This window comes from Gigantopelta aegis, chromosome 10, assembly GCF_016097555.1.
Source record: "Gigantopelta aegis isolate Gae_Host chromosome 10, Gae_host_genome, whole genome shotgun sequence".
Classification (NCBI taxonomy): domain Eukaryota; kingdom Metazoa; phylum Mollusca; class Gastropoda; order Neomphalida; family Peltospiridae; genus Gigantopelta; species Gigantopelta aegis.
The window spans coordinates 54,843,430-54,870,733 of NC_054708.1; the positions used below are offsets into that span (position 1 = coordinate 54,843,430).

At 36.3% G+C, this 27,304-nt stretch overlaps 1 protein-coding gene across 1 annotated transcript in view; it reads left to right on the forward strand.

Moving 5' to 3' along the window:
• LOC121383698 (polycystic kidney disease protein 1-like 2) overlaps positions 1 to 27,304 on the forward strand; it is a 142,603-nt gene that overhangs the window by 78,682 nt on the left and 36,617 nt on the right. The window contains exons 8-10 of the mRNA XM_041513792.1: positions 10,157 to 10,223; positions 20,075 to 20,329; positions 26,045 to 26,195. Of these exons, the coding sequence (XP_041369726.1) occupies positions 10,157 to 10,223; positions 20,075 to 20,329; positions 26,045 to 26,195 (473 nt within the window). The remainder of the gene's footprint in view (positions 1 to 10,156; positions 10,224 to 20,074; positions 20,330 to 26,044; positions 26,196 to 27,304) is intronic.

Here is a 27,304-nt window from a genome sequence, read left to right on the forward strand (position 1 = left end):
ATTCATTTTTAAAATTTGGAAGTCTTCTGGTGAAAAGTTATAAAAATACGGCAAAACAAACTCGTAGTGATGAGGCTGTATATACGACAACCGTATAATGTATTTTAGAATTTTATATAAATGACCGCCGAGACTTGGCAAATGAGGGCCAGCTATATAATAAAATAATTTTTAAAAATATATTATTTCATGACAAAAATAACAGCGAATACGCTGAAATAAAATAATAAACAGACGGAACATGAACTCACCATTTATTATTATTATTATTATTATTATTATCAGGTGCATGGAATTTAGCAGAGGAGAGAGTCTAGATGGTTACAATTACACTATAGTGCTTGGTTCGAAAAAGGATAACATGTTTTCCAGCATCACAAATGTGGCATACGACCAACCAGTCGTTTTTCATAAAAACGTTTGCAAATTATTTTGACTGATTTGCAAAGTGGTCATTCGGTTTAATGTACAGTGTAAAAAAAAACCAAAAACCAAAAACAAAAAACCCAAAAAACAAACAACAAAACAAAACAGTATAGGGGCTTACATGTATATACTGTCGCATGTTTTGCTGTCCAAATGTTGGCTTAATTATTACTTAACCCAGTTGAATCCAGTTGTTCTACGTGCAGGGACAAGTTAAGCCTGCCGTTTGTGCGTGTATGCATGCACGTTAATTGTGCATTTTTATAGACCACCCCCACCCCCCCACCCCCGATAAAACACCGCCCCATCCACCCCAAAAAGGTAGTATAATAGACTAATAATAATAATAATAATAATAATAATAATAATGTTGTTGTTATTATTATTATTACATGTATTATAATGTTGGTAAAATCACGTCGCGGTGGGGTGGGTGGGGGTGGTTGCTACAGAAACATTACATAAATTTAGAGGGGGACCCGAGAGTGTTCTCAGTGTTACTGGTATAAAAATATGTATTTTGAGTTTTATTGCCCCTTGAAATTTTGCGCTTTTGAAATATGACTAAATACAGCAAAATAACCTTTTAGTCATATTTATTTGCGGTAAAATTAACTTTTTAAAACATTTACGTAAGGAACCTCAAAATTGCAATCAGAGAAAATTATTAAGTTCAAGCCCTGTTATTAGTTTGTGTACTGTCTGAAGTTAGTTTCTCTTTCAGATAATCTACCCTTAGCAGCTGATAATTTGTAAAAAAAAAATAATAATAATTATTATAATTAATTTTTGTTAGTACTGTAGGGGCAATGTTACGCTATTCATAGATTCATATACCCACCCCCCCCCCCCCCCCCCATAATACATTTTTGCTGTGAATATAGCCAGCCCTCGTTAGCGGAGGCTATATACACGGCCGTCCTATATATATATATATATATATATAGTCACATCGTATATAAACACCGTCTAGTTCAGAGTATTCTTTTAAAATGTAACAATTCCTATCCCAAGTCGGCTGTTATGGCATATTTTGCATAAAATATATTTGACAAGGTGGAAAATGAAGATGTTTGTGATTATGATGTTTAGAGTTTTTTGCATATGACTAACGATAAATTTACCTATAGATGCAAAGGCCTAACCAGTTGGGATTGTTGATGTTTAACATGCTTCTGTTACTAAAATAAATTAATGTATAAGCTTATTATCATTCAGTACATGTCTTTATTAATTTTTATTAACTTATTTTCATTGTTATTTTTTATATATATTTACCCTACGTCGCAGAGGACGGTAAAGCGTTCTCGTTAAATGAGCTTGATAAATCGTTTTGACACTGGTTATTCGGGAATGCCCGTCATGTGACTCAAAATAATACGCCCCACTTCTGCTCTCCAAATAGCCATTATTTTTGTCCGAATTATGGACCGTTGACATAATTCAATTAGTTTTACAAAATATCAGTAATAAGTGAGTTATGGTAATTATGTAGATGGTTAAATAAAGTACTTTTAGCGACAAATCAAATGTATATATCTGTTACATTAAAACATTCTTATCCTTCATTCACAATTGGGACCAAGAAAATATAAATTATTAGGCCTATCTAAGTATGAAACAAAAATTAGCTTGATTAAAGAGCGGTGCACAACCACATACGGTGACAGCAAACTAAATCAAAACATGTCGAGCCGATAAAATTAAAAAGCGAATAATTGGTCCATGGACAATTTGTCTACTAAAATAAGTTATGAACTACCTTATACTCATAGTGAGTACCCAACCCCAACCATATAATAAAAAAATATAACAAAATTCACATCTCAGTCATGTAAAAGATGATTTGGAAATGTAAGAACACTTAAAAGTACAAATTACTACTTCAGACGTTTTAGATGATCATCATGATGATGAAATATATACACATATATATTTTAAACATAGGTGCATAGTTCCGACTTTGTCCGTCCCTCTACAAGTCCCTATATTTTAAACATAGGTGCATAGTTCCGACTTTGTCCGTCCCTCTACAAGTCCCTATATTTTAAACATAGGTGCATAGTTCCGACTTTGTCCGTCCCTCTACAAGTCCCTATATTTTAAACAGGTGCATAGTTCCGACTTTGTCCGTCCCTCTACAAGTCCCTATATTTTAAACATAGGTGCATAGTTCCGACTTTGTCCGTCCCTCTACAAGTCCCTATATTTTAAACATAGGTGCATAGTTCCGACTTTGTCCGTCCCTCTACAAGTCCCTATACATTCTAACCGATTGTATAATCGAAAGTTGATCGATTAGTGCTAACCGATTACAAACGATGATTGATGATGAAATTACAACCGATTCCCAACACTAGCCAACACCACATTTATGTGGTGCATACGAGGTATGGCAAAAAAGAAACGAGACTATGTCAATAAATCATTTATTATTTAAAAACTGAAAAAATCAAAGATTATCTCCTTCAAAATAATCCCCATTGGCTGTTATGCACTTTTCTATTCTTTTCTTCCATGCAGCAAAACATTTTTGGAAAAAATCTTCAGGGATGCCCTTCAACTGTTCTGTCGTACGTCTCTTTATGGCTTCCACATTGTCAAAATGGGTTCCTTTCATGAAACATTTAAGTTTTGGGAACAGAAAAAAGTCACATGGGGAAAGATCTGGCGAATAGGGTGGGTGTTCCATTGTTGTGATTTGCTTCTGTGCCAAAAACTGTTTCACCGATAGCGCCGAATGAGAAGGAGCAGTCGTGATGAAGAATCCACTTGTTGGACCACAGATTTGGTCTTTTTCGACGAACCTTTTTCCTTAAATGCTCTAGAACATCTTTGTAAAAGAGCTGGTTGATCATTTGCTCTGGTGAAAGATATTCATGGTGCACAATACCTTTAATGTCCAAAAACAATTAACATCGTCTTCACTTTGGAACGGGACATTCTTGCCTTTTTCGGTCGAGGAGATGTTATCGTTGTCCACTGGAGGCTTTGTCTTTTAGTTTCCGGGTCATACTGGAACACCCATGACTCATCCCCTGTAATAACACTGTCTAGAAGGTTTGCCTCTTGTTCATTTCGCTCAAGAAGATCAGTGCAAATGCCCACTCTTTTCTGTTTTTGTTCATTCGTTAGATGTTTTGACACCATCTTTGCACACACCTTTCTCATGGACAAATCTTCAATTAAAATCTTCTGAATCGATTCCTTGTTCATGCTAAGCATTTCAGCCATCATTCTAATTGTTAAACGGCCATCACCACAAACTAGCTTTTGAATTTTTTAAATGTTTTCATCAGTTTTGTTGGTTTTTGGTCGACCTGATTTTTGGTCATCATGCACATCTTCTCGACCATCCAAAAATCTTTTATGCCACTGAAATACCCGAGCACGAGACATTGTCTGATCACCATAACATTTTTTTGACATACTGTATGTTTCAGTCACAGTTTTGTTTGATTTAGCTAAAAATTTAATGTTAATGCTCTGTTCCAAATTTCTTTCACTCATTTTCTGACGAGGGCGATGACACACGTCTTATCAAAATGAACGTAACACAATTAATATTTACCCGAAACAAGCACTTGAGCACTTTTTGGAACCAGGAAAGACCGTAATAAAACAACATAAAAGCAGTTTGATCATATAGTGGGTGGTGCCTAAGCTAAACGATTAGTCTCATTTCTTTTTTGCCACACCTCGTATGTATACTGAAAAACATCATCAAACTAGCTGACATACTTATTTCGATTGGACTAGATCTGCTAGGTATGGGTTACCAACAATAGTTTTTAAACAATTTGCTTGTCTCCACTATACAACCAAAGTGAAAAACACAACTGGGATCCTGCTGGGACATTAGCAGTCCACAACATATTTAGTATGCGTCCATTGATGATACTGAAATTAAACAAACACACACACAGCTTTCAGCAAGTTTAGTAAATCCGTTGCAGGCCTGCCAACCAACTAATTGTACTCTATCAGTTTCAGAAGGAATACATTTGATATGAACAATATGGATATTCTTACAGCCATACGGTATCTTAATCTTTAACATGTTGCTGTTATTCCACATATTAAGCAGTAGTTTAAAATACACCCAGTAGAAGTGGCCACATGCATAGGCAGAAGAATGTTGTTATTATGATGAGTGGTCTACATATCAAGGTGTCACTATTAAAAGTGATGCCCCTTCTGGAAGAAAGTGGCTGGATAGTGACACAAGTCCTAGATGAAATTATCTCAGCAGGAACTTTTTAAAAACAGCCCACAGTACGACAACAGCTCATGCCCATCGGTAGATTGCTTCTTCACTCTATAAACAGCACTATATGCAACTTATAATCAATGTAAATATTTTTTTAAAGAATCTCACAGAAATTACTTTGAAGAGAAACAGAGACCAAAGTTTGTGACAATGAGTTTGGTGCTGATCTCAGATACATTCATGATATACCATTCTACCATGTGGATGCTCTCGCACACCTGCAATGGCTCTTCCACACACTAGCTTACTAGATTTATACATAGTATCTTTTAATGTTGTGACTGAACACTTGTAAAACATGGGGATACTACAAATGTATGTGACAAGTTGATCTTACAAAGAAGCCAATAGTTTTCAAAATTCCACAGGCACAAGAGCAGCTGGTAAAATATGACAGCAACTTATTCACATTGCCTGTCAGGAACTTGTCATGGACTTGGAACACTTCCTTTTCTTTGAGAATCAATAATTCCATCCACCACTATCACTTGACTATGGTAAGATTTAGTGGAAAAATCAATCCCAGGTGCTTTATTGAAATTGTTGTATGTACCGGCCTCGATGGTGCAGTGGTTAAGTCATCGGACTACATGCTGGTAGGTACAAGGTTCACAGCCCGGTACCGGCTCCAACCCAGAGAGAGTTCTTAAGGGCTCAGTGGGTAGGTGTAAGGCCACTACACCCTCTTCTCTCTCACTAACCAACTAACAACTAACCCACTGTCCTGAACAGACATCCCAGATAGTTGAGGTGTGTGTCCAGGACAGCGTGCTTGAATCTTAATTGGATATAAGCACGAAAATGGTGCAGCTATTCCCAAACATATTTCATGATTATGCATCTAGGTTGATATTCTACATAAAAATGCAGTTGATATGTTTGACATTATTTTTCATATGTAGAAAGTCGAGCTAGCCTCAATGCAAATAAACACAAGTGCAAAGGAATACATATTTGGGGATTGGAAAATGTTCCTTGACTTCCTGTATAACAAGAAAAAGTGTTCACTGTATTATTAAGTGAAAGAGTAGCCAACGAAATGTTTGGTGATACTTATAGAGAAGACGGGGCTGCTAATGTAAAGTATTCATCACCATGTACCAAAGAGAAAACACACGTTCATATTTCTACAAGTTGCTGATGCTACAAAACATTACAAAAGAATACAGCTTAGAACGTTAGACATGCAAAAGATTACAGCTTAGAACATCAGATATGCACGCATGTGGGTACATTGCCTCTGTAACAGAAAGTCATATACAAATTTGTATCTCGATGCAATTGCTATTGCACTGACCTTGAATAATGCCAAATGCAGTGCATGGCCATCATTTCTTGCTCTAGCTAGTGGTGCGCTGTATGCAATTAAAAATGTTTAGCAACTGATGGTCTGAATAGTGTACTATATATAACACCCATTCTAAGATACATTGTAGGTATGTATGACCAAGGAAGAGCAGAGGGTAGTGTAAACAGAGCCAGATAATTCAGTTATGCAGATTATATATGGGATCAATTAATCTGTTGGAAATAAAAAATGTAATTCAAAATCAGTTCAGTATGACACAGTTGTGACTATGATTCCTATATTAGATTTTATATAGCAAAGCTTGTGTTAATGTGGGTATCAGACCTATTTCCTGTTCCTGATCATACCCACCATACTTGTAGATTTGGGGGGGGGGGGGGGGATTGAATATGAATCTAGTGGACTCTTTTGTGTATGTTTTCCACAGGTACCTATCGTATATGAATAGCGTAATATTGCCCGTGCAGTACTCAAATAATAATAATAATAATAATAATAGTAATGAATAGATAAATGAAAATAAATAAATAAATATTACAAATTATCAGCTGCTTAGAGATTATCTCAAAGAGAAAATAAATACACTCTGACCACGGACAGTACACAAATTTAAAAACAAAATAATAATAAATAAAAAAATAACCATCCCCTCCTAAAAAAATTTAATAACAGGCCGTCAAGTATTCTACTTTTTCCTATTTATTCCTATTTTTTTTAGGAGTCCCTATTTAGCCCTCTTTTTGATAAAATTCCTATTTTTTCCCTCTTTTTTTCACTTTTGACCAGTTTCATATATACTGAACAAAATAAGAAACTTCCGCAGGTACCTATCGTATATGAATAGCGTAATATTGTCCGTGCAGTACTCAAATAATAATAATAATAATAATAATAATGAATAGATAAATGAAAATAAATAAATAAATATTACAAATAACGGGTATGACCACCTCTTGAATTGACCACTGCAGTGCATCGCAGGCGCATAGAATTGACTAAAGTGTTGATTTCTGCCTGTGGAATATTGTTCGATTCCTGAATGAGCGCTTGACGAAGTTCGTTGACGTTAGCGGGTGGGTTGGGACGACGCCTCAATCGTCTGTCCAGACTATCCCAGACATGCTCGATGGGTTTGAGATCAGGACTTTTAGCGGGCCAGTCATCATTGAAATCAATGTTATTTGTCCTAAGAAAATTTACAGTGTCTCTAGCTGTATGAGAGGTGGCATTATCATGCTGAAAAATCGAGATGTTGGCGTCGTTATGGAACAGAGGAATGACGTGATGAGCGAGAATGTGATCGCGGTAACGTTGAGCATTTAAATTGCCATCAATGACGACTAGTGGTGAATGATAACCATGAAAAATGGCTGCCCAGACCATGACAGAACCCCCACCCCCGAAACAATCTCGTTCAAGAACACAACAGTCAGCATAGCATTCATTTCTCCTACGGCAGATGCACACCTTGCCATCACCACGTTGTAAAGAAAATCTGGATTCATCCGAAAAAAGAACGGTATTCCAGCGTTGACGTATCCAATGAGTGTGTACACCTGCCCGATTAAGACGATTTAGACGACATTGCGTTAAAATGCATCCGACGTAAGGACGTCGTGCATGTAAACCGTTCTCCTGCAGACAATTATGAACAGTTTGCCCACTGATTCGGTTATTATGAAGCCCAGGTGTGTTAGCAGCAGTAGCAGTGGCAGTTTGGAATCAATTGTGCAAATGCGTGTTCATGATATAGCAGTCTTGACCACGCGTTGTAACACGTGGATGTCTACGGCGTGGCAAGTCGTTAGTGCTTCCTGTCGTTCGCAATCTTACGCGAAGATTTCGTATTGCTCGACTAGAACTCCGAACATGCCAGCATCAAGCATGCCAATCGCTCGTTCGCGTAAATTATTGGGTATTCTTGGCATACTAAAAGTTTTGAAGCGTTTTAGTTCACTTGACAACAGTGTCAGTAAGACAAGTAAAACAAATTGACCAAATACTACACGGGACATGTCGAACCATGCATGCACATGCAAATTGAATTTCACGTTGTCGACGATTAACAGTGCAAAAATAATCGATAAAATTCATGAATCCTGATATTAATACAGCTCAAGGCTAATACTACCTATATAATTTCATTACACAATGAATTCTTTAACACAACAAATACTATATGTACAAATCGGAAGTTTCTTTTTTTGTTCAGCATATATATATTGTTTTTATTATTATTATTATTTTATTATTTAGCAACACCATATTTTTTCTCTTCACACCATTTGCTCCAGTGACTTGCTATGAGGCATATTGTGATATCTGTGGCATAGTCATTGAAATCTGAATATGCAGATGGGATGCATGGTTTCATCCCAGCTTTTAAAGGGATTGTCCCGAAACTGTTGCTGTTGTAAGATGCTTTTGAGTAATTGACCTCTTTTATCAAATTAAATCACCTATTAAACACACTATCTTACTTAGAATATCAGTGCCAGTATATATAATGTATATTTAACCAAATGAATATTCCAACTTGGCTTTGTGGAAAGATATAAACAATTGAACTGTATTTCATTTCCAAATGAAATTGCAGCATATCAGAAAGTCTGATGAAACATCAACTTGTTTGATTATGAATAAAACGTTCCACCCCCAATCCAAGTAAATTATTTTATCCACATTTGATTGTAGTTGTGTATATACTCTTCAAAAAAAGTAGGGGAACTGTAATAAAATTTACAATTGCCAAAATTGTAAGGTATATTAGCTGTGGGGAATGGTTATATGATAATACAGAATTAATTGGGCAAACATTACAACCGGTAGTTCAGTATTACAGTAGGTTTTATGACCACCAAAAATCTTGAAGGAAGATTGGGGTCAGAAGTGAAATTTGAAAGTTGACGTTTTTTATCATTAAATCGCAACTTCAAACAATAAAAATGACTAAAAACAATAACAATTGTATGATCAACATAATGAAAATGATTGACAGATATAATGTTCCACAGTGATTAATCGACCTTCCTGGAAATTGTCAAAATCGAGAATGACACCCCACGCACGTGTACAGAGCAACTGCGTGATGCATGTGCAAACTATGGAATGTGTTTCGGTGTGCTGATAAACAGATGTTTTGTGAATATGGGTCCAGAATGTTCTTTACTAGGATGTCTATGGTCAAAACGTATGTTTTAATATTTATGGTTCGTCTACTTTTTTTAAGAGTATATACACACACACACACACACACACACATATATATATATATACAATTATATATATAATAGTGAACAGAATGCAACACAGACTTTTACCTCAATCCAAATGCATGGAAACCATACTTTTTACATTGTGCTCAATTTGGACCATATTGTGTGTAATGTTTAGATGGGCTTCATTAGATCATGAACATTATTTCTACAGGTATATGTAATAGTACATTATTAATAAAGGACAACCGTAACATCATTTCAACATTTGGTTGACAGGCACAGTTTCATTTTTGAGAAGCTCAAATTGATTGACATAGGTCATTTTTCAGGCACCACTAAACAAATTATTTCCATACATTATTTTTATAGTGGGAATATTTTGCGATGCATGTAGCTGAAATATCGTTAATCTGCATTAATGTTGGTTTAAAGATAATAATTGCCTTTAACTCTTCAATTGTTTAATATATGACTTTTGTTTGGCATGGCAGTTTTCAGAAAGATATAGTATTTTAATTCAAGGTAACGTCAGAACAAGAGGAAGGTCATTTAGAATTTAGTTAATGTCTCATTGGATTTGTTCTTGTTACAACCAGTGCACTACAACTGTTCAAAGGTTGACAACCAATAGCCGATGAGTGTGCTTTAGTGGTGTCGTTAAATAAACTTTAATTTCCCTGGACTGAACATTGTTTTTAAGCTCGATTTTTTTTGTGTTTTTTTGTTTTTTGATTTAAATGATCTCTTCTCTCTCCCCCCCTCCCCCACCACTCTTTCACTATCAGGCATTTTAAATAGTTTGCTGAGGAAGAGAATTTGGATTTAAATCAAATCACATAATAAGGGCCTTAGATTTACCTATCTTTGAATTTGAATACTAGTACCTGTCATTTTATTCTTAAAATTAATTTTGTCTTTTTGTTTGTCAAAAAGGATACAATGCAATGCACTGGTAACTCTGATGGACAAGCAAGTGAAAGAAGACACAGAATACAAACAGGTTTGATATTCGCATATTGTATTTAACTTGGCTATTTTTACCTCCACAATTGATTTGATTTTATGTTTTACTATATACTATGGTCGATGACAGACAATTCCCTCAATATCATAATTGGTTTTTACACGATAAATTAAACAAAATTACTGTAATTTCATATTTTGTAAATCATAATAATAACAATAATATATACACTTAAAAATAAGTAGGGGATATTCCATTTCAAATATCAATAATTATAGAATGAAATGAGAGATAAAACTCAAAATAAGTGCACAATGTGTGTTAATGTTCCCACTCAAAGAGCATGAAAAAACCCGCACTGATTGTTTTGATCCCGAAGCATGTGATGTGACGTAGCACGTGCGAAGGGTGTGATATGAAACTGAACGCTTATTTCGTGTGTATGTTCTGTGCACACTGACAATATTCTTTCTTGTTTGTTACTGGAACACAAAATCATAACCTTGCTATCACATTCTTTACAACATTGTGTAACTTTTCAACATTGTCAGGAAAGTCTCAGGGCTAGCAGTACAGAAAATCGCAGCTAGTCATTTACTCAAGTTATTGTGCTTCCATTGGTACACATTGATCTATAAACAAACACATGCGTATTAATTGCAAATATCAAAACTTTATTAAGATGCTCCAAGTTGGCACCACCCAGCGAATTGTGGCCCATAGACTTAATGTATCACAATCAGTCATTAGCCAATTGTGGGCCGGATATCGACAGACCAGAAATGTGGATGATCATCCCCGTTCAGGACAGCCAAGGGACACAACTCTGGTTCAGAACCGCTTCATACACGTTGAGGTATCGAGGTCAACCAGCCTATCAAATTGCAATTGAACTCCATGTTACAACTAGCGTTACAGTGATTATTCGTAACAGACTGCATCAGGGATTTACCGGACGCACAAAACTTGCATATAGGATACACTAAAACTTAACTGAACCCGGTTGAATAAAACAAATTGGTTAAATGTTCTGATTGCATTGACAAACAAGTAGCACGATTCATAAACAACGCGTTATTGTGAGTGTCATTTAGCTTGCAAGAAATGTTTCAAATAATTATACAGATCAAAATTAAATGTTAATTTTGAAAGAATACACGACGAATACCGACATTGATTTCCCGAAAGCAATCATTATTTTCTAGAGGGGTTGTATGTATTGAAAAAAATGCCACAGGGACATAGCCACGAATAAAGAGGTTCACTTGCGGAAATGTTTTGGTGGCAACTTTACAAAGAAGTCATCTGATGATGACTGTAATGAGGTAGGTCCACGGATCATGTAACCACCGAAACCGATTTCAGTGCATTCCAGTCTCAATACAGAGTGGTTAAGAAAGTACTTGTGGCTACGGAAGTCCGACTCGCATGGTGGTATGCCTTGTGAAAAGACAGATTGGCCGGACCAGCCTTAATGCATATTGACATTTCTCAAATTATTAGCATGTTCCTACGTCGCAGACTATTTCAAGGATCCATCCTGGCAACTATGTGAGCAAAACATTGGTTATCATGGCGCTTGTCCACTAAATAGTTATTATTTGCTGGTGATTAGCGTATCGTATATATATACGTGTAAAATTGTGTCCATTACACATTGCCTGACAATGACACTGGACTGCATGATGTGTATTTATATTGATTGCTCTCTATAATACTGATAGTTGGTGTGTGTGTGTGTGTTTATATATATATATATATATATATATATATATATATATATATATATATATATATATATATATATATATACACACAACACTATGGAATATAGGTCGTAGAAAATCGCAGCTAGTCAGTTAGAATGGATCCACCAAGGTGGTTCGATCTTGCGATGCAGTCACCTCAAGCGAGCACTCAACCTACTGAGCTAAATCCCGCCCCCATATTGGAGTAATGCTAGACGAAACCTATAACATAGCTGTTGAAAAAAAAAACCAGAGAGTATATATCTGTTATCTTGACACAGGTGAATTGTGCGTGGCCTTTCTTGGTAATGAAACCTATAACATACAATGTAGCTGTTGAAAAAAACCCAGAGAGTATATATCTGTTATCTTTTCTCAAATGCAAAAACATTTGTGACGACAATTTGTCTAGGAAATGACGGTGCGTCGGTCATGACTGGCAGGTTAAATGGTTTGGGTGCTTAGCTAAAGAAAAGGAACAAGCATCTAGTACAAGTGGATTGTGTTGCACAAAGGTTGAACCTATATAATATATATATAGCAGTATCACAAGATGGTAAAGAGATCGATTATTGTGAAAACTATCTAGTGCAAGTGCATTGTGTTGCACATAGGTTGAACCTATATAATATATATATATATATATATATATATATATATATATATATATATATATATATATATATATAGCGGTATCACAAGCTGGTAAAGAGGTAGATTATTGTGAAAACTATCATAGTATGATTCATAGTTTATACAAATATTACTCTGATTCATTATCTGTTGAAGCAGCAGTAAAAATGATAATGTCCAGTTATTGCCCCATAATACTATTGGTGTGATAAGTGTGACGTTTCAGAAAGATTATGTAAATTTGTCTCATATTAGACATAGTGTTTGTTGTACAAAAGAGACCCTAAGTGCTATGGCACATGGTTCAGTGAAAGTGGATGAAGTGTTGACTATTCTAGGTGTAACAGTAGCTGGGCAAAAATCAAAGTACAAAGATGTAGAAGTCACTGACAATGAATCCCTCAGACAGAGATTCTCCAAAATCAGGAACTTCTACATCGACAAAGTTATTAACAATTTGGCCAATAGGTTTCCAACTGGCATTCTAAACTTGCTTGAGTGTTTTGATGTTGTCAACCCTCCAGATACCCTGATGCGTCAAGTCTAGTGCATTATGGCACAGAGCAGCTGTCAACATTATGCAATTTTTATGCTGATCTTGTGAACAAGGACAGGGTTACTGCACATATCCTGCTGTCCAAACATTTAGCAAAATTGTACAGGTCTCTCACATTTGAAAACTTCTTAAAGCTTTTAATCAGCGATTTCCACAATCAGTATCCCGACTTCACACTTCTTGCCAAAGTAGCATTGATCTTACCAGTGTCTTCTGTGACTTGCGAGAGAGGCTTTTCAGTCCAGAATTCAATAAAGGGCAAAGTTTGAAGCATATAAGCCCAGAAAGACTCAACAGGCTGATGTTTATTAAACTGGTGGGTCACAGTTTAACTTTATCAAAGCAGCAAAGGCATTTAGTGCTATTCACAGTACCAACATTATGCTATGAAGTTGAAAGATACAAGTTCACTGATTTACAATAAAATGTAGGAAAAGCAACAACAAAGCTTGTTAAATATAGTTTTCTTTAATGAAACATACATTATACATGTGATTCGTTGTCTTCTTTAATGAAACATACATTATACACGTGATTCATTGTCTGCTTTAATGAAACATACATTATACACGTGATTCGTTGTCTGCTTTAATGAAACATACATTATACACGTGATTCATTGTCTGCAGTTCTCTGTCGTTTGTTTGGTTTTGGGACCCTTTTGTTTTCAGGTTAGGACCCTCCGAAAAGAAAAAGGTCAGTCCCAGGACCCCCATATCAGAAAAAGCAGGTAAATCCCTGCAGTGCACAGAAGTAACATCCACACATGTCGACGCTACGTTACCCCACGTCAATGGTGTATACATCGTAGACATTGGGCTAACAGGCATTGGACTCGAATAATGTTTTCAGATTCTCACTCGACTTTCATGATCAACGACAGTGTGTCTGGCGACGTTCCAATCAACGCTACACCAACGTCAATGTCTGTCCTTATGACCGATTTGAAGGAGGGTCCGTTATGCCATAGGGTGGAATCACCATGACTGCCAGAACCCAATAGTATATTGTTCATGGGAGGGTCACTGGGAAGTACTACAGTGACAACATTGTTGCACCGATCGTTGTGCCCTTCGAACATCAGGCCGGGGTCTACTGGTCACTGCATATCTGCAGCAACTGAACATCACTACACTACCGTGGCCAGCCCTAAGCCCAGACCTTTCACCCATTGAGCACATGTGGGACATCAGACGATGTCTCCAAGAATGTCAACATCATCCAACTAACTTGGATGAATTAGGCACTGCTCTCCAAGAGGAATAGGACAGGATCCTCCAAAATGTTATTGGATGTTTAATAAGAAGCATGCCATGTTGGATTCGTGCATGCTTGGCGAACCGCGGGGTTTTAACTGTTACTATAAGTACAAATATTGAAAATGTCAAATTGACAAGCACCACCCCTCTTCCCTATTTGTGTCTCCTCTACACCTACATCACTATCTGGCTATAATCTTTAATGCCAATCCCTTGTCACATGAGTGCTTGTGTTTTACCATTAATTAATATTGCAATAAAAATTAATATATCTCTATTATATTGTGTTATATTTGAATATCTCCTACTTATTTTGAATATTATATATACAGTCAAATGTCATTACTATGACATTTACACCATCCGATTATCGGGAACAAACATTCTTCAATGTTATTATGTTCATTACACTGGAATTCACATTTTCCGACATCAACAGAGTAAATTAGGAACAAATGTGCATCCGACATCTGAAAAAACCTCTTTACAACAACATTACATAATCACAGATACTGCAGCACACATAGCCACTTAGAATCCTTGATCTCGTCATGAGTTGGTAAGTGTCACATGCTGTCCGAGTTACCAATGTCTGCTAAATTTGTAGATGTGTATTGTTTTTGAAAATAAGCGTCAATTAAAGAATAAACTTCGAACAATCAAGCCTTCTATTTTGATGATATTTTGTTCATGAAGTATAGGTACTAATCGTAGATATATCTTTGACCAAGGAATGATTAGACAGACAGTGAATGTGCCTTGTTTAATATATTTTAAAATGTGCATATTTATACGTACGTGTATTTGTTGTTTATAATAATAATTGCAATGCATTAATTATTTAAATGCTATTTAGTCTTCAGTTAATATTAATTGGTGTACTGGTGTACTATTTTAACTTGATAATATAACGTGAAGGTTTTGAACATGCCCGTTAAGTCCAAAAATAAACTTTGAGCATTCGGCCAAAAAAGTTTAAGGTGATTTGAGCAATTTAGACTGGCTGCCAATATAAAGTTAGTTGGACTATTTATAAACAAAAAAATAAACATGACATTTTGAACTACGACCAAAAGATTTAAAGTCCGACTCGGCCCTTACCTGGAAGCAAAAGATTTTCAGAAGGTTGGTGACTGGATCTGATCCGGGAAACTGTAGTGTGGTTGATGGTCTGTTCACTAGCTAAGGTGCTTCACTACGTAGATGTAGGTATCTGATTGTCCATGGACGACAGCAGAATTCCCTGTCTGAAGATCCCCTGGCAGCGCCATGTGATGGCAACTCCAGTCTTCCCAAAGTTGTCATTGTCAAAGTTGTGTGGTATTGGCTTGATCGCCTCTCTCTGGTACCTTGCAATGAGATGAACATTGTAATTGATTGAGGTCTGAATGTGAATATATATACACAGTCAAACCTGTCCTAACGGCCACTTGTAATCAGCCATGTTTTCCCTCCCAAATGATTTATAATGTAAATGCACCTGTAATAAGTGGTCACATGTCTAACGCAGCCAGTGGCACCTAAATCAAAATCAAAATCGCTAAATACCTGTATTAAGTGGCCACAGTAAATGTAATCAGCGGTCACCTCCCAAATGATTTATTATGTAAATGCACTTGTCATAAGCAGTCACCTGTCTAACGCAGCCAATAAATGATATTTTAACAAAAGCGATAAGGTGCAGGTAAAAACGATCTTCACACCTTCAGGAATACTAGTACCCTTCAGTCCCGACATCTCAACTGTATATCAATTAAGAAAGTATGATTCTGGAAAGCATCTAATTGCTTCTCAGCAGGCTATGCTTCACATATTATGTAGATTTACTTACTTACCCTTACCCTGACAATACACAGCATGAAGTAGGAATTAATTAAATGGAAAAAAAGTAAACTTGTTGAGAACGGTTAATTCAAAACATTACAGTTGCATTTTTTCTAATGGAGGAAACATGAAAAGTTGATTTATAATCAACTGTGAAGCACACATCCATTAATTAGCAGTACAGACGGTAAAACAAAAAACAAAGAATATTATAAAGACTATATGTGGCAACCTGTAATTAGTGGCCACTCTTAGTACTCCCTTGTGTGACTGCTTAAGAGAAGTGTGTGTGTGTGTGTGTGTGTGTGTGTGTGTGTGTGTGTGTGTGTGTGTGTGTTATTATTATTATTATTTTCTGCAATCACAGTTAAGTGTATTAGTAATAGTTTACTAACAAAAATTCCAATAGCAGTTTTGTATTTAACGTTTTAAAAATGGAACAGGTATACACCTAGTTTACTGTTATTGTAGGAAGATGCCAAATGACGTCATTTGAAGTTTTTACAAAGTGAAAACAATGGTGTGAAAATTGTCTTCAACCTTAGTGATCTGTCCTCAGTAACCAATATGACGTTTTATACATGTACTTATTTCTACTTTCACCTTTGTATAACAACATTTTAGTTTCCTTTTCAGCCAAATGTATCCTATTATCTGCAGTTTAATAAGTACACTGTATGTTCATACCAAACTGTGATAAGTGACCACTAATTTAGCAAATCGAAATAGCAATGACCCATAAACACTGGTAACTAATATTTGAGTGAATATCTTATTTAGGTTTTTGTCTAATTATGGAGATATTTGTTTACAAGCAATTAACAATAATGACACTGACTGTGTGTGTGTGTGTGTGTGTGTGTGTGTGTGTGTGTGTGTGTGTGTGTGTGTGTGTGTGTGTGACTCCACCACATCTCTGTTGCTTTGATCAGAACACACACACAAGTCAGTTGAATCTTGATTCCCACTGCAATCACTGCAGATGTTGCCAGGAGTACAGAAGTGATGTGTTCAGGTCCAGTCTTGCTACGATATAAAACACAAGTCAGTTGAATCTTGATTCCCACCGCAATCACTGCAGATGTTGCCAGGAGCACAGAAGTGATGTGTTCAGGTCCAGTCTTGCTACGATATAAAACACAAGTCAGTTGAATCTTGATTCCCACCGCAATCACTGCAGATGTTGCCAGGAGCACAGAAGTGATGTGTTCATGTCTAGTCTTGCTACGATATAAAACACAAGTCATTTGAATCTTGATTCCCACTACAATCACTGCAGATGTTGCCAGGAGTACAGAAGTGATGTGTTCATGTCCTCTTGCTCCTACATAAAACACAAGTCAGTTGAATCTTGATTCCCACCACAATCACTGCAGATGTTGCCAGGAGCACAGAAGTGATGTGTTCATGTCCAGTCTTGCTACGATATAAAACACAAGTCATTTGAATCTTGATTCCCACCGCAATCACTGCAGATGTTGCCAGGAGCTCAGAAGTGATGTGTTCATGTCCAGTCTTGCTACGATATAAAACACAAGTCAGTTGAATTTTGATTCCCACCGCAATCACTGCAGATGTTGCCAGGAGCTCAGAAGTGATGTGTTCATGTCCAGTCTTGCTACAATATAAAACACAAGTCAGTTGAATCTTGACTCCCACTGCAATCACTGCAGATGTTGCCAGGAGCACAGAAGTGATGTGTTCATGTCCAGTCTTGCTCCTACATAAAACACAAGTCAGTTGAATCTGAGACTGTATCTTGACTAATTTTGTTTGATTGCGTTTATGAAATGGTAATGTCATGTAATGACCTGGCATCAATCTCAACAGTTCTTGGTGTTCCCTAATTGACTTGCATGGTGGTAATGCCATATTCTTTGATTTCTGGATACCTGTATGTATTGAAACCATTAAATATGTTTGTTACTTTATACATGTAACATTTGTTTTGTTTGGGAGGTACTCTTCATTGGTAGACAAAACCAATAAGAGTTGGGGTGGAGATATGGTTAGTTTAGACAGCTGTTTTAACCTGTATGTCAACAATACTTTCAAATCTTATGTTTACAATTGATTTAAAAACAATTGTACTGATCACAGATGAACAAGCGTGTAAATGTTTACAGCAGTTTCTCATTGAGGAACGTATTCCATTCACCGACTGAATTAAATCTGAATGACAAAACTCATCCGCGATCAAGGCTGTATCACTGCACAATACAGAAAAATGGTTGATTCCATGAATCTCTATGTAGTGCCTCATCTATATATAAGTACAGTCACTCCAGAGGAGATCCTTTACTTTGCTCTACCACAAAGAGGACTGCCACTGAGACTAGTTTAATAAATCAGAGAGAGTGCAATGGAATAGATATAGCTCTGATGACAAGCACTCATCATTCACTGTTAAAACAGCTGACAAGTCTGTCAATGGAATAGTTATAGCTCTGATGACAAGCACTCATCATTCACTGTTAAAACAGCTGACAAGTCTGCCAATGGAATAGTTATAGCTCTGATGACAAGCACTCATCATTCACTGTTAAAACAGCTGACAAGTCTGTCAATGGAATAGATATAGCTCTGATGACAAGCACTCATCATTCACTGTTAAAACAGCTGACAAGTCTGTCAATGGAATAGATATAGCTCTGATGACAAGCACTCATCATTCACTGTTAAAACAGCTGACAAGTCTGCCAATGGAATAGATATAGCTCTGATGACAAGCACTCATCATTCACCGTTAAAACAGTTGACAAGTCTGCCAATGGAATAGATATAGCTCTGATGACAAGCACTCATCATTCACCGTTAAAACAGCTGACAAGTCTGCCAATGGAATAGATATAGCTCTGCTGACAAGCACTCATCATTCACCGTTAAAACAGTTGACAAGTCTGTCAATGGAATAGATATAGCTCTGATGACAGGCACTCATCATTCACCGTTAAAACAGTTGACAAGTCTGCCAATGGAATAGTTATAGCTCTGATGACAAGCACTCATCATTCACTGTTAAAACAGCTGCATCACTTCATTAATTAATTCATTAGTTGTGTTAGAATTTTTCATTGATTGAAAACTAATTGGGGAAAATTGGTAAAAGAGTACAGCTGTATCATTTGTACCCTGCTAGCTGTGTCTGTACTGCTTTTCCTCTTTAACTTATAAACTGCATCATTTGTACCCTGCTAGCTGTGTGTGTACTGCTTTTCCTCTTTAACTTATAAACTGCATCATGTGTACCCTGCTAGCTGTGTCTGTACTGCGTTTCCTCTTTAACTTATAAACTGCATCATTTGTACCCTGCTAGCTGTGTGTGTACTGCTTTTCCTCTTTAACTTATAAACTGCATCATTTGTACCCTGCTAGCTGTGTCTGTACTGCTTTTTCTCTTTAACTTATAAACTGCACCATTTGTACCCTGCTAGCTGTGTCTGTACTGCTTTTCCTCTTTAACTTATAAACTACACCATATGGTGAAAATAAAAATATGGTTTGTTTCCAGCTACCTGACCAAGCCTAATTTTAACCCTCATTCACTAAAAAAAATGTTTTAAACTCTAGAAAAATATATAAAATATATCACTTTGGCTTCATGGTGATCCATTTTCAATGCCATAAATTAATTTCCAAAATTGAAAAAAAACTAAAATGTTCTGCCTATAGATATGTACATGCACATATCCTATTTTTAAATATTTTTTTCTTAACATGTAATAGGAAGAAAACAGGTTTTTTTCTTCAATCTGCTTGGAGTTAGTAAAGGTATTTGAGCCATACAAAAATTGTAAGTTGCCCAATTTTTAACCTCTCTCAGCCAATCTGTGATAGTTTATTTTGAATCCATTTGAATATTTCCAGATAGAGGCTAAAAACAAGCCTGTATTGGATGTTCTAGAGGCCGTTAGTGACTGTATGTTGGGATCTGTCCAGTCGATAATAGAAGGACCAGTGAACGTCCAATCAGATGAGATATCTCTGACGGTTCAACAGATCGAGCCGACTGTTGATACATTTCATGTTACAGCTGATCCTGAGGACCATGGTAACCCAGGTGGCTCCATTTTTTTCCCCAATGTCATGAAGAGTGGAACAGACAAACCTTTCGACTTGCAGGTACACTTCTTAAATCCTTGTGGTTTAAAAATTTATGGTGAGCAATAACCTGCTGTCCAGAAATTATATAGGTGAACAATTGTTCTCAATGTTATTCACAGTCATTTTGAATTCAAGAAATGAGCAACATTGGTTTGTGATGAGGCAAGCAGTTTTTTGCTCACACAGAAATTGTGTTTTGCTAGCGAGAGCAATTGCTTGTGTCAAACCATAAAGACTGTTTTCTTACAATTTACAAAAAAACTGAATTTGGGATCATCCTCTTTTGTGTTTGTAATAAATGGATAAAACTGATCTGGTTATATTGTCAAGATATTTGATGATATAACAAGCATTAAATTTTAGGTTTATTATTTTCAGTAATAAAAATACAAATAAACTAAAAAAAACCCAGTTGAAATCGCAGCTTCTGGTATGTTTACTGAGACCACTTCTAGTATGCTTACTGAAACCACTTCTATTATGTTTACTGTGACCACTTCTAGCATGTTTACTGAGACCACAATGGGTAGGTGTAAACCACTTGCACCGACCAGTGATCCATAACTGGTTCAACAAAGGCCATGGTTTGTGCTATCCTGCTTGTGGGAAGCACAAATAAAAGATCCCTTGCTGCCTGTCGTAAAAAGAGTAGCCTATGTGGCGACAGTGGGTTTCCTCTAAAAACAGTGTCAGAATGACCATATGTTTGACATCCAATAGCCGATGATAAGATAAAAAATCAATGTGCTCTAGCGGCGTCGTTAAATAACAGTGACCACTTCTAATGAGACCACTTCTATTATGTTTATTGAGACCACTTCTAGTATGTTTACTGTGACCACTTCTAGTATGTTTATGGTGATGACTTCTAAGCATGTATACTGTGACCACTTCTAGTATGTTTACTGAGACCACTTCTAGTATGTTTACTGAGACCACTTCTAGTATGTTTACTGAGACCACTTCTAGTATGTTTACTGTGACCACTTCTAGTATGTTTACTGTGACCACTTCTAGTATGTTTATGGTGACGATTTCTAGTATGTTTACTGTGACCACTTCTAGTATATGTTCACTGAGATGACTTTTGTATGTTTACTGAGACGACTTCTAGTATGGTTACTGAGACGACTTCTAGTATGTTTACTGTGACCACTTCTAGTATGTTTACTGTCACCACTTCTAGCATGTTTACTGTGACCACTTCTAGTATGTTTACTGTGACCACTTCTAACATGTTTACTGTGACCACTCTGAGACCACTTCTAGCATGTTTACTGAGACCACTTCTAGCATGTTTACTGTGACCACTTCTAGCATGTTTACTGTGACCACTTCTAGCATGTTTACTGTGACCACTTCTAGTATGTTTACTGTGACCACTCTGTGACCACTTCTAGTATGTTTACTGTGACCACTTCTAGTATGTTTACTGTGACCACTTCTAGTATGTTTACTGTGACCACTTGTAGTATGTTACTGAGATGACTTTTGTATGTTTATCGAGACCACGTCTAGTATGTTTACTGTGACCACTTCTAGTATGTTTACTGAGACCACTTCTGGTATGTTTACTGTGACCACTTCTAGTATGTTTACTGTGACCACTTCTAGTATGTTTACTGTGACCACTTCTAGTATGTTTACTGTGACCACTCTGTGAACACTTCTACTATGTTTACTGAGACCACATTTAGCATGTTTACTGTGACCACTTCTAGTATGTTCACTGTGACCACTTCTAGCATGTTTACTGTGACCACTTCTAGCATGTTTACTGTGACCACTTCTAGTATGTTTACTGAGACCACTTCTAGCATGTTTACTGTGACCACTTCTATGTTCACTGTGACCACTTCTAGCATGTTTACTGTGACCACGTCTACTATGTTTACTGAGACCACATTTAGCATGTTTACTGTGACCACTTCTAGTATGTTCACTGTGACCACTTCTAGCATGTTTACTGTGACCACTTCTAGCATGTTTACTGTGACCACTTCTATGTTTACTGTGACCACTTCTAGCATGTTTACTGTGACCACTTCTATGTTCACTGTGACCACTTCTAGCATGTTTACTGTGACCACTTCTAGTATGTTTACTGTGACCACTTCTAGTATGTTTACTTCTAGCATGTGTACTGAGACCACTTCTAGTATGTTTACTGTGACGACTCTGTGACTGCAGTATACGCAAATGGCATCTTGTTCAGACTATTACTGTTAAATAACATATTACATTTCCCTCGAGTTAAAATGAAATTACTTTTTAAAAATTCTGTTTAACGACACCAGTATAGAGCACATTGATTTATTAATCATCGGCTATTGAATGTCAAACATTTGGTAATTTTGACATACAGTATTAGAGAGAAAACCCACTATATTTATCCATTAGTAGCAAGGGATCTTTTATATGCACCATCCCATAGGTAGGATAGCACATCCCATGGCCTTGATGTACCAGTCGTGATGCAATGGCTGGGATGAGAAATAGCACAATGGGCTCACCGATGGGGATCCATCCCAAACCGACCGCGCATCAAGCGAGCACTTTACTGCTGGGCTAGATTCCGCCCCATGAAACTACTTATTCATAATTCTAAAACAAAATTACCTAGCTATTACATGTCTTGCCACATACAGATGTGATATACAACTATAGGCTTCCTCTTATTTTGTTCCATGTTGATGGACATTACTTGTGTCTTAATTCTTGATTTGTTTTATCTTATTCAGTGTTACACATTAAATATGTCTAAACAGATATAAGGGCTATTTCTTTTTAAAATGAGTGGGGGTAAGCCTGAAGATTTTCTAAAGGTAGGGAGGGATGTCTTTATACAGATTCTGCTATGTTCACCATTATTAAAAAGTAATGAAAATGTGTAGGTAGGGGGTCCAAAAATATCCAGGCCCTCCCCACCCCATACCTTTTAAAAGGAATAGCCATAATAAAATTATAAACTGAAAATAATCAAATATGATGGCAAAAACTCACTTCCTTTTGCAGCTCCCACTTCAATCCGATGCATATCATTAACCAATTTCTAAGATGCACTTCCGCTCCTGCCTCTTTTATGTTGCTGTTTTTTGGCAGCATCTTCAGAAAATAAGAAAGGGCAAATATTAAATACATATTTTCAACTTATTAGAAGTAGAATTTTCTCACAAGTTACTCTTTAAAAAAAGTAGGGGAACCTGAAATATTAAAACATACGTTTTGACCACAGGCATCCTAGTAAAGAACGTTCAGGTCTGTTTATCAACACACCGAAACACATTCCATAGTTTGCACATACATCACACAGTTGTCCTGTACACGTGCGTGGGGTGTCATTCTCGATTTTGACAATTTACATGAAGGTCCATTAATCACTGTGGAACATTATTTCTGTCAATCGTTTTCATTCTGTTCATCATACAGTTGTTATTGTTTTGTTTTTAGTCATTTTTATTGTTTGAATTTGCGATTTACTGATAAAAAAACACCCGTCAACTTTCAAATTTCACTTCTGACCCCAATAGTCTTTAAAGATCTTTGGTGGTCATAACACCTACTGTAATACTGAACCACCGTTTGTAATGTTTGCCCAATTAATTCACTATTATCATAAAACCATTCCCTACAGCTAATATACCTTACAATTGTAAATTCTTATTAGAGTTCCCCTACGTTTTTGAAGAGTATATACTGACAAATTTCTAACAAACAATAGATATTTCATGTCTGTGTACAGTTTATTATCGGATTTTAAACGAGCGTCCATTTCTTATTATGTTTATATCACAGGTGAAATGATTTTTATTTGCCTTAGTGAGTGACAAATAAAAATTATCTCAAGTCTAATATCCTATTTATTACCCAAATAATTATGTTTTAAGTTGAGAAATCATTGTATAAGAATGCATACGGTGATCATGTGTGATGTTAAGTGGGGCGTAATACTTTGATACGTACCAAGATATTTTGAACCATAATATTAGTGGTAATAATACCTTTTATCACCTTTCTGAGAATTAATTTCCTGATGCCAAACCCAGTTGTACTGACTGGTGAAGGGCTGGGTGAATATGCACACCATTATTCTGTCAATTGCATCCTTTGCTGTTATGCATCCAAAGAATTCAAATAGGCAACCTATATGCAATACATAAATACAGCAGCATTAAATATCATTAAAATATGTTGCAAGTGGATGTTATATTAATTGTTCAGCTCTTAACATATTAAAATCACACATTACATATTTATACTATTTGTTAGAATATGTCACAGGATTTAGAATTAATGTTTTGAAAGATTGAAAGAGAGAGAGAGGGAGAGAGGGAGAGAGAGAGAGAGAGAGAGAGAGAGAGAGAGAGAGAGAGAGAGAGAGAGAGAGAGAGAGAGATAGAGCGCTATCTTAGCACCACAAAATTGTAAAACCATCATAGGCTATGGAGAGAGACAGAGAGAGAGAGAGAGACAGAAAGAGAGACAGACAGAGACAGACAGACAGAGAGACAGACACAGACAGACACAGAGAGAGTATGCAGGTAACATTTTGTTCAGTATGGCATCATGATTGGCTACACAAGTATCAGAGATCGCTACACAATTTAAAAATATTAAACAGTATTTGCTAATCAATTTTCAATAGACAAGAAATACCACTAATCAAGATTTTGAAAACAAAATGTTTTCTGTTCAAACACAAGTGATTGGCTGCTGAAGGTGAAGGTCAGAGTTTTCCTCACGTGGTCACAAGGTGGGGCGAGATTGGCCCGAACCAGTTATTTGCCAAATTCTGAGCAACGTTAGGCTGGTGACGGCAATAGTGCCGACCGTGGCGATGTTGGGCCAAAATAGTTGTGCTGTCTGGGTAGTGTCTTCCAGAGCCTTAAATATGGTAACATTATACAATCTTAAAGCAGAAATGACAAATATTTATATATTTGTGAGTCTAGCTGCTAGCTAGTGACAGATATTTGATACCTCATCCACGGCTACAAACTTCTTATTAAATGTGTTATTTCACAAGATCAATTGTAGGTACAATTAAAGTTTCTTTTGTTTAAGACACTACTAGAGCCCATTGATTAATTAATTATTGTCTATTGGACGTTAAACATTTAATAATTCTAATATGTAGTCTTCAGTTCAGAGAAAACCCTCTTTTGTTTAAGTCACTACTAGAGCCCATTGATTAATTAATTATTGTCTATTGGACGTAAAACATGTCCGTCTCTCTCTCTCTCTCTCTCTCTCTCTCTCTCTCTCTCTCTCTCTCTCTCTCTCTCTCTCTCTGTCTCTCTGTCTCTCTCTCTCTCTCTCTCTCTGTCTCTGTCTCTGTCTCTGTCTGGCACCAGTAACAACTAACCACTAATCCTGTCAAGGACAGACCACACAGCTATGGTGTGTGTTCCCAGCATAAGCTAGAACCTTATTTGGATATAGGTAGCCATTACTATGAGTCCGCTCTTGTTTATTCTCCTTTTTTAAAGTAATTTTTTTGGCAGGCATGCATGTAATATGAATGATGAAAAGCTATATAATTATAATATAATAAATGCAATTAAGTTCTTTACTGCAAGTTGTAATTACGATTTTACAACTGAGAAGTATCAATTTCCAGCACACTCGAGCAGAGAATAAACACAATATAAATAGACATGAAAGAATGGGGCTTATTTTTCATATTCCACGTACATTCTCTATTACTGATTGATTTCTTTCTTCTTTCTTCAGATGATGATTATGAAGAAGAATCCATTTCAGTGGTCACCAACGGCAGATGAAGTGAATTTACCAGTGATGAAGATCTCAGTAAAAAATGATGGGAAAAGCCTTAATTCATCAGATCTGCCTGTGCCAGCAGACATCTTCATATCAATAAACTGTAGGAATTCGTTTTGTTTTTAAATTGGGTTGTGGGGTTTTTCACTGAGAGGTTCCAAACAATATACCCAATTTTAAAATTGGCTAAAAAAAAATTTAAATAACCGTTCCGTGGAACACAAGACACAAATTTTTCCTGTTCCAACCCGTGCTTCACAATTGATATCTGTTGTCCTGTTTGGGAAACTGCGTGTAAAAGATCCCTTGCTTCTAATCCTCTATGACTATCAGAATTATCAAATGTTTGACATCCAGTAGCTGATGTTAGTCAGTGTCCTTCACTGGTGTTGTTAAATAAAACGAACTTCAAACATTCACAAAAATAAATAGAGTATCTTGCACGTGGCAAAAATGGTACATGACAAATACAAAGCATTAGTCAAGGCTCGAATTTATTTTCAAGAGCTTCTCAGCTTTTAAGATGGAAGCAGTTCAGGAAATTAGTATCAAAATTAGACTGTAGTGTAACGTTTTTAGCAGCAGTGTTGAAGACTTGAGACAAATGTTGATAAAATCATAAGATTTATGTAATTGCTTCTGAAAATTAAGGATTCTTGATGTAGGTGAAATATTTTCAAAAATAGGTATTACTTGTGAAGTTGTTTCTCAAAAAACATTTGATGCCTTCCTGCTGTCAGTATTAAGTTTGTAAAGCTGCTTGTGAAGTTGATTATCAAAAAACATTTGGTGCCTGCCCGCTGTCAGTATTAAGTTTGTAAAGCGGCTTGTGAAGTTGATTATCAAAAAACATTTGGTGCCTGCCCGCTGTCAGCATTAAGTAAATATTATGGTCAGTCTAATGTTGTGCTAAAACAATATTTCCTGTATCTTATCCATTCTAATGCTATATTGTAGTAAAAGACTCGGAATCACTTTGTCTTTATTGTTGTGGTTGATGTGTCAGTTACATGCCATTTAACAGCCTTTTTATTTGTTAAAAGTTATAATTGTCTTGCTTTGAATATGAACATCTGCATGCATTTCTGATCATTCTAATATTTCTAGTAGCTCAATATAGATTTTTGTCTACAATAATTTCAAATGACTTTCTACCAATTGCCAAATGAAATAAAAATAATTGGGTCAAACAATCTAGTTAAATATTTAGTT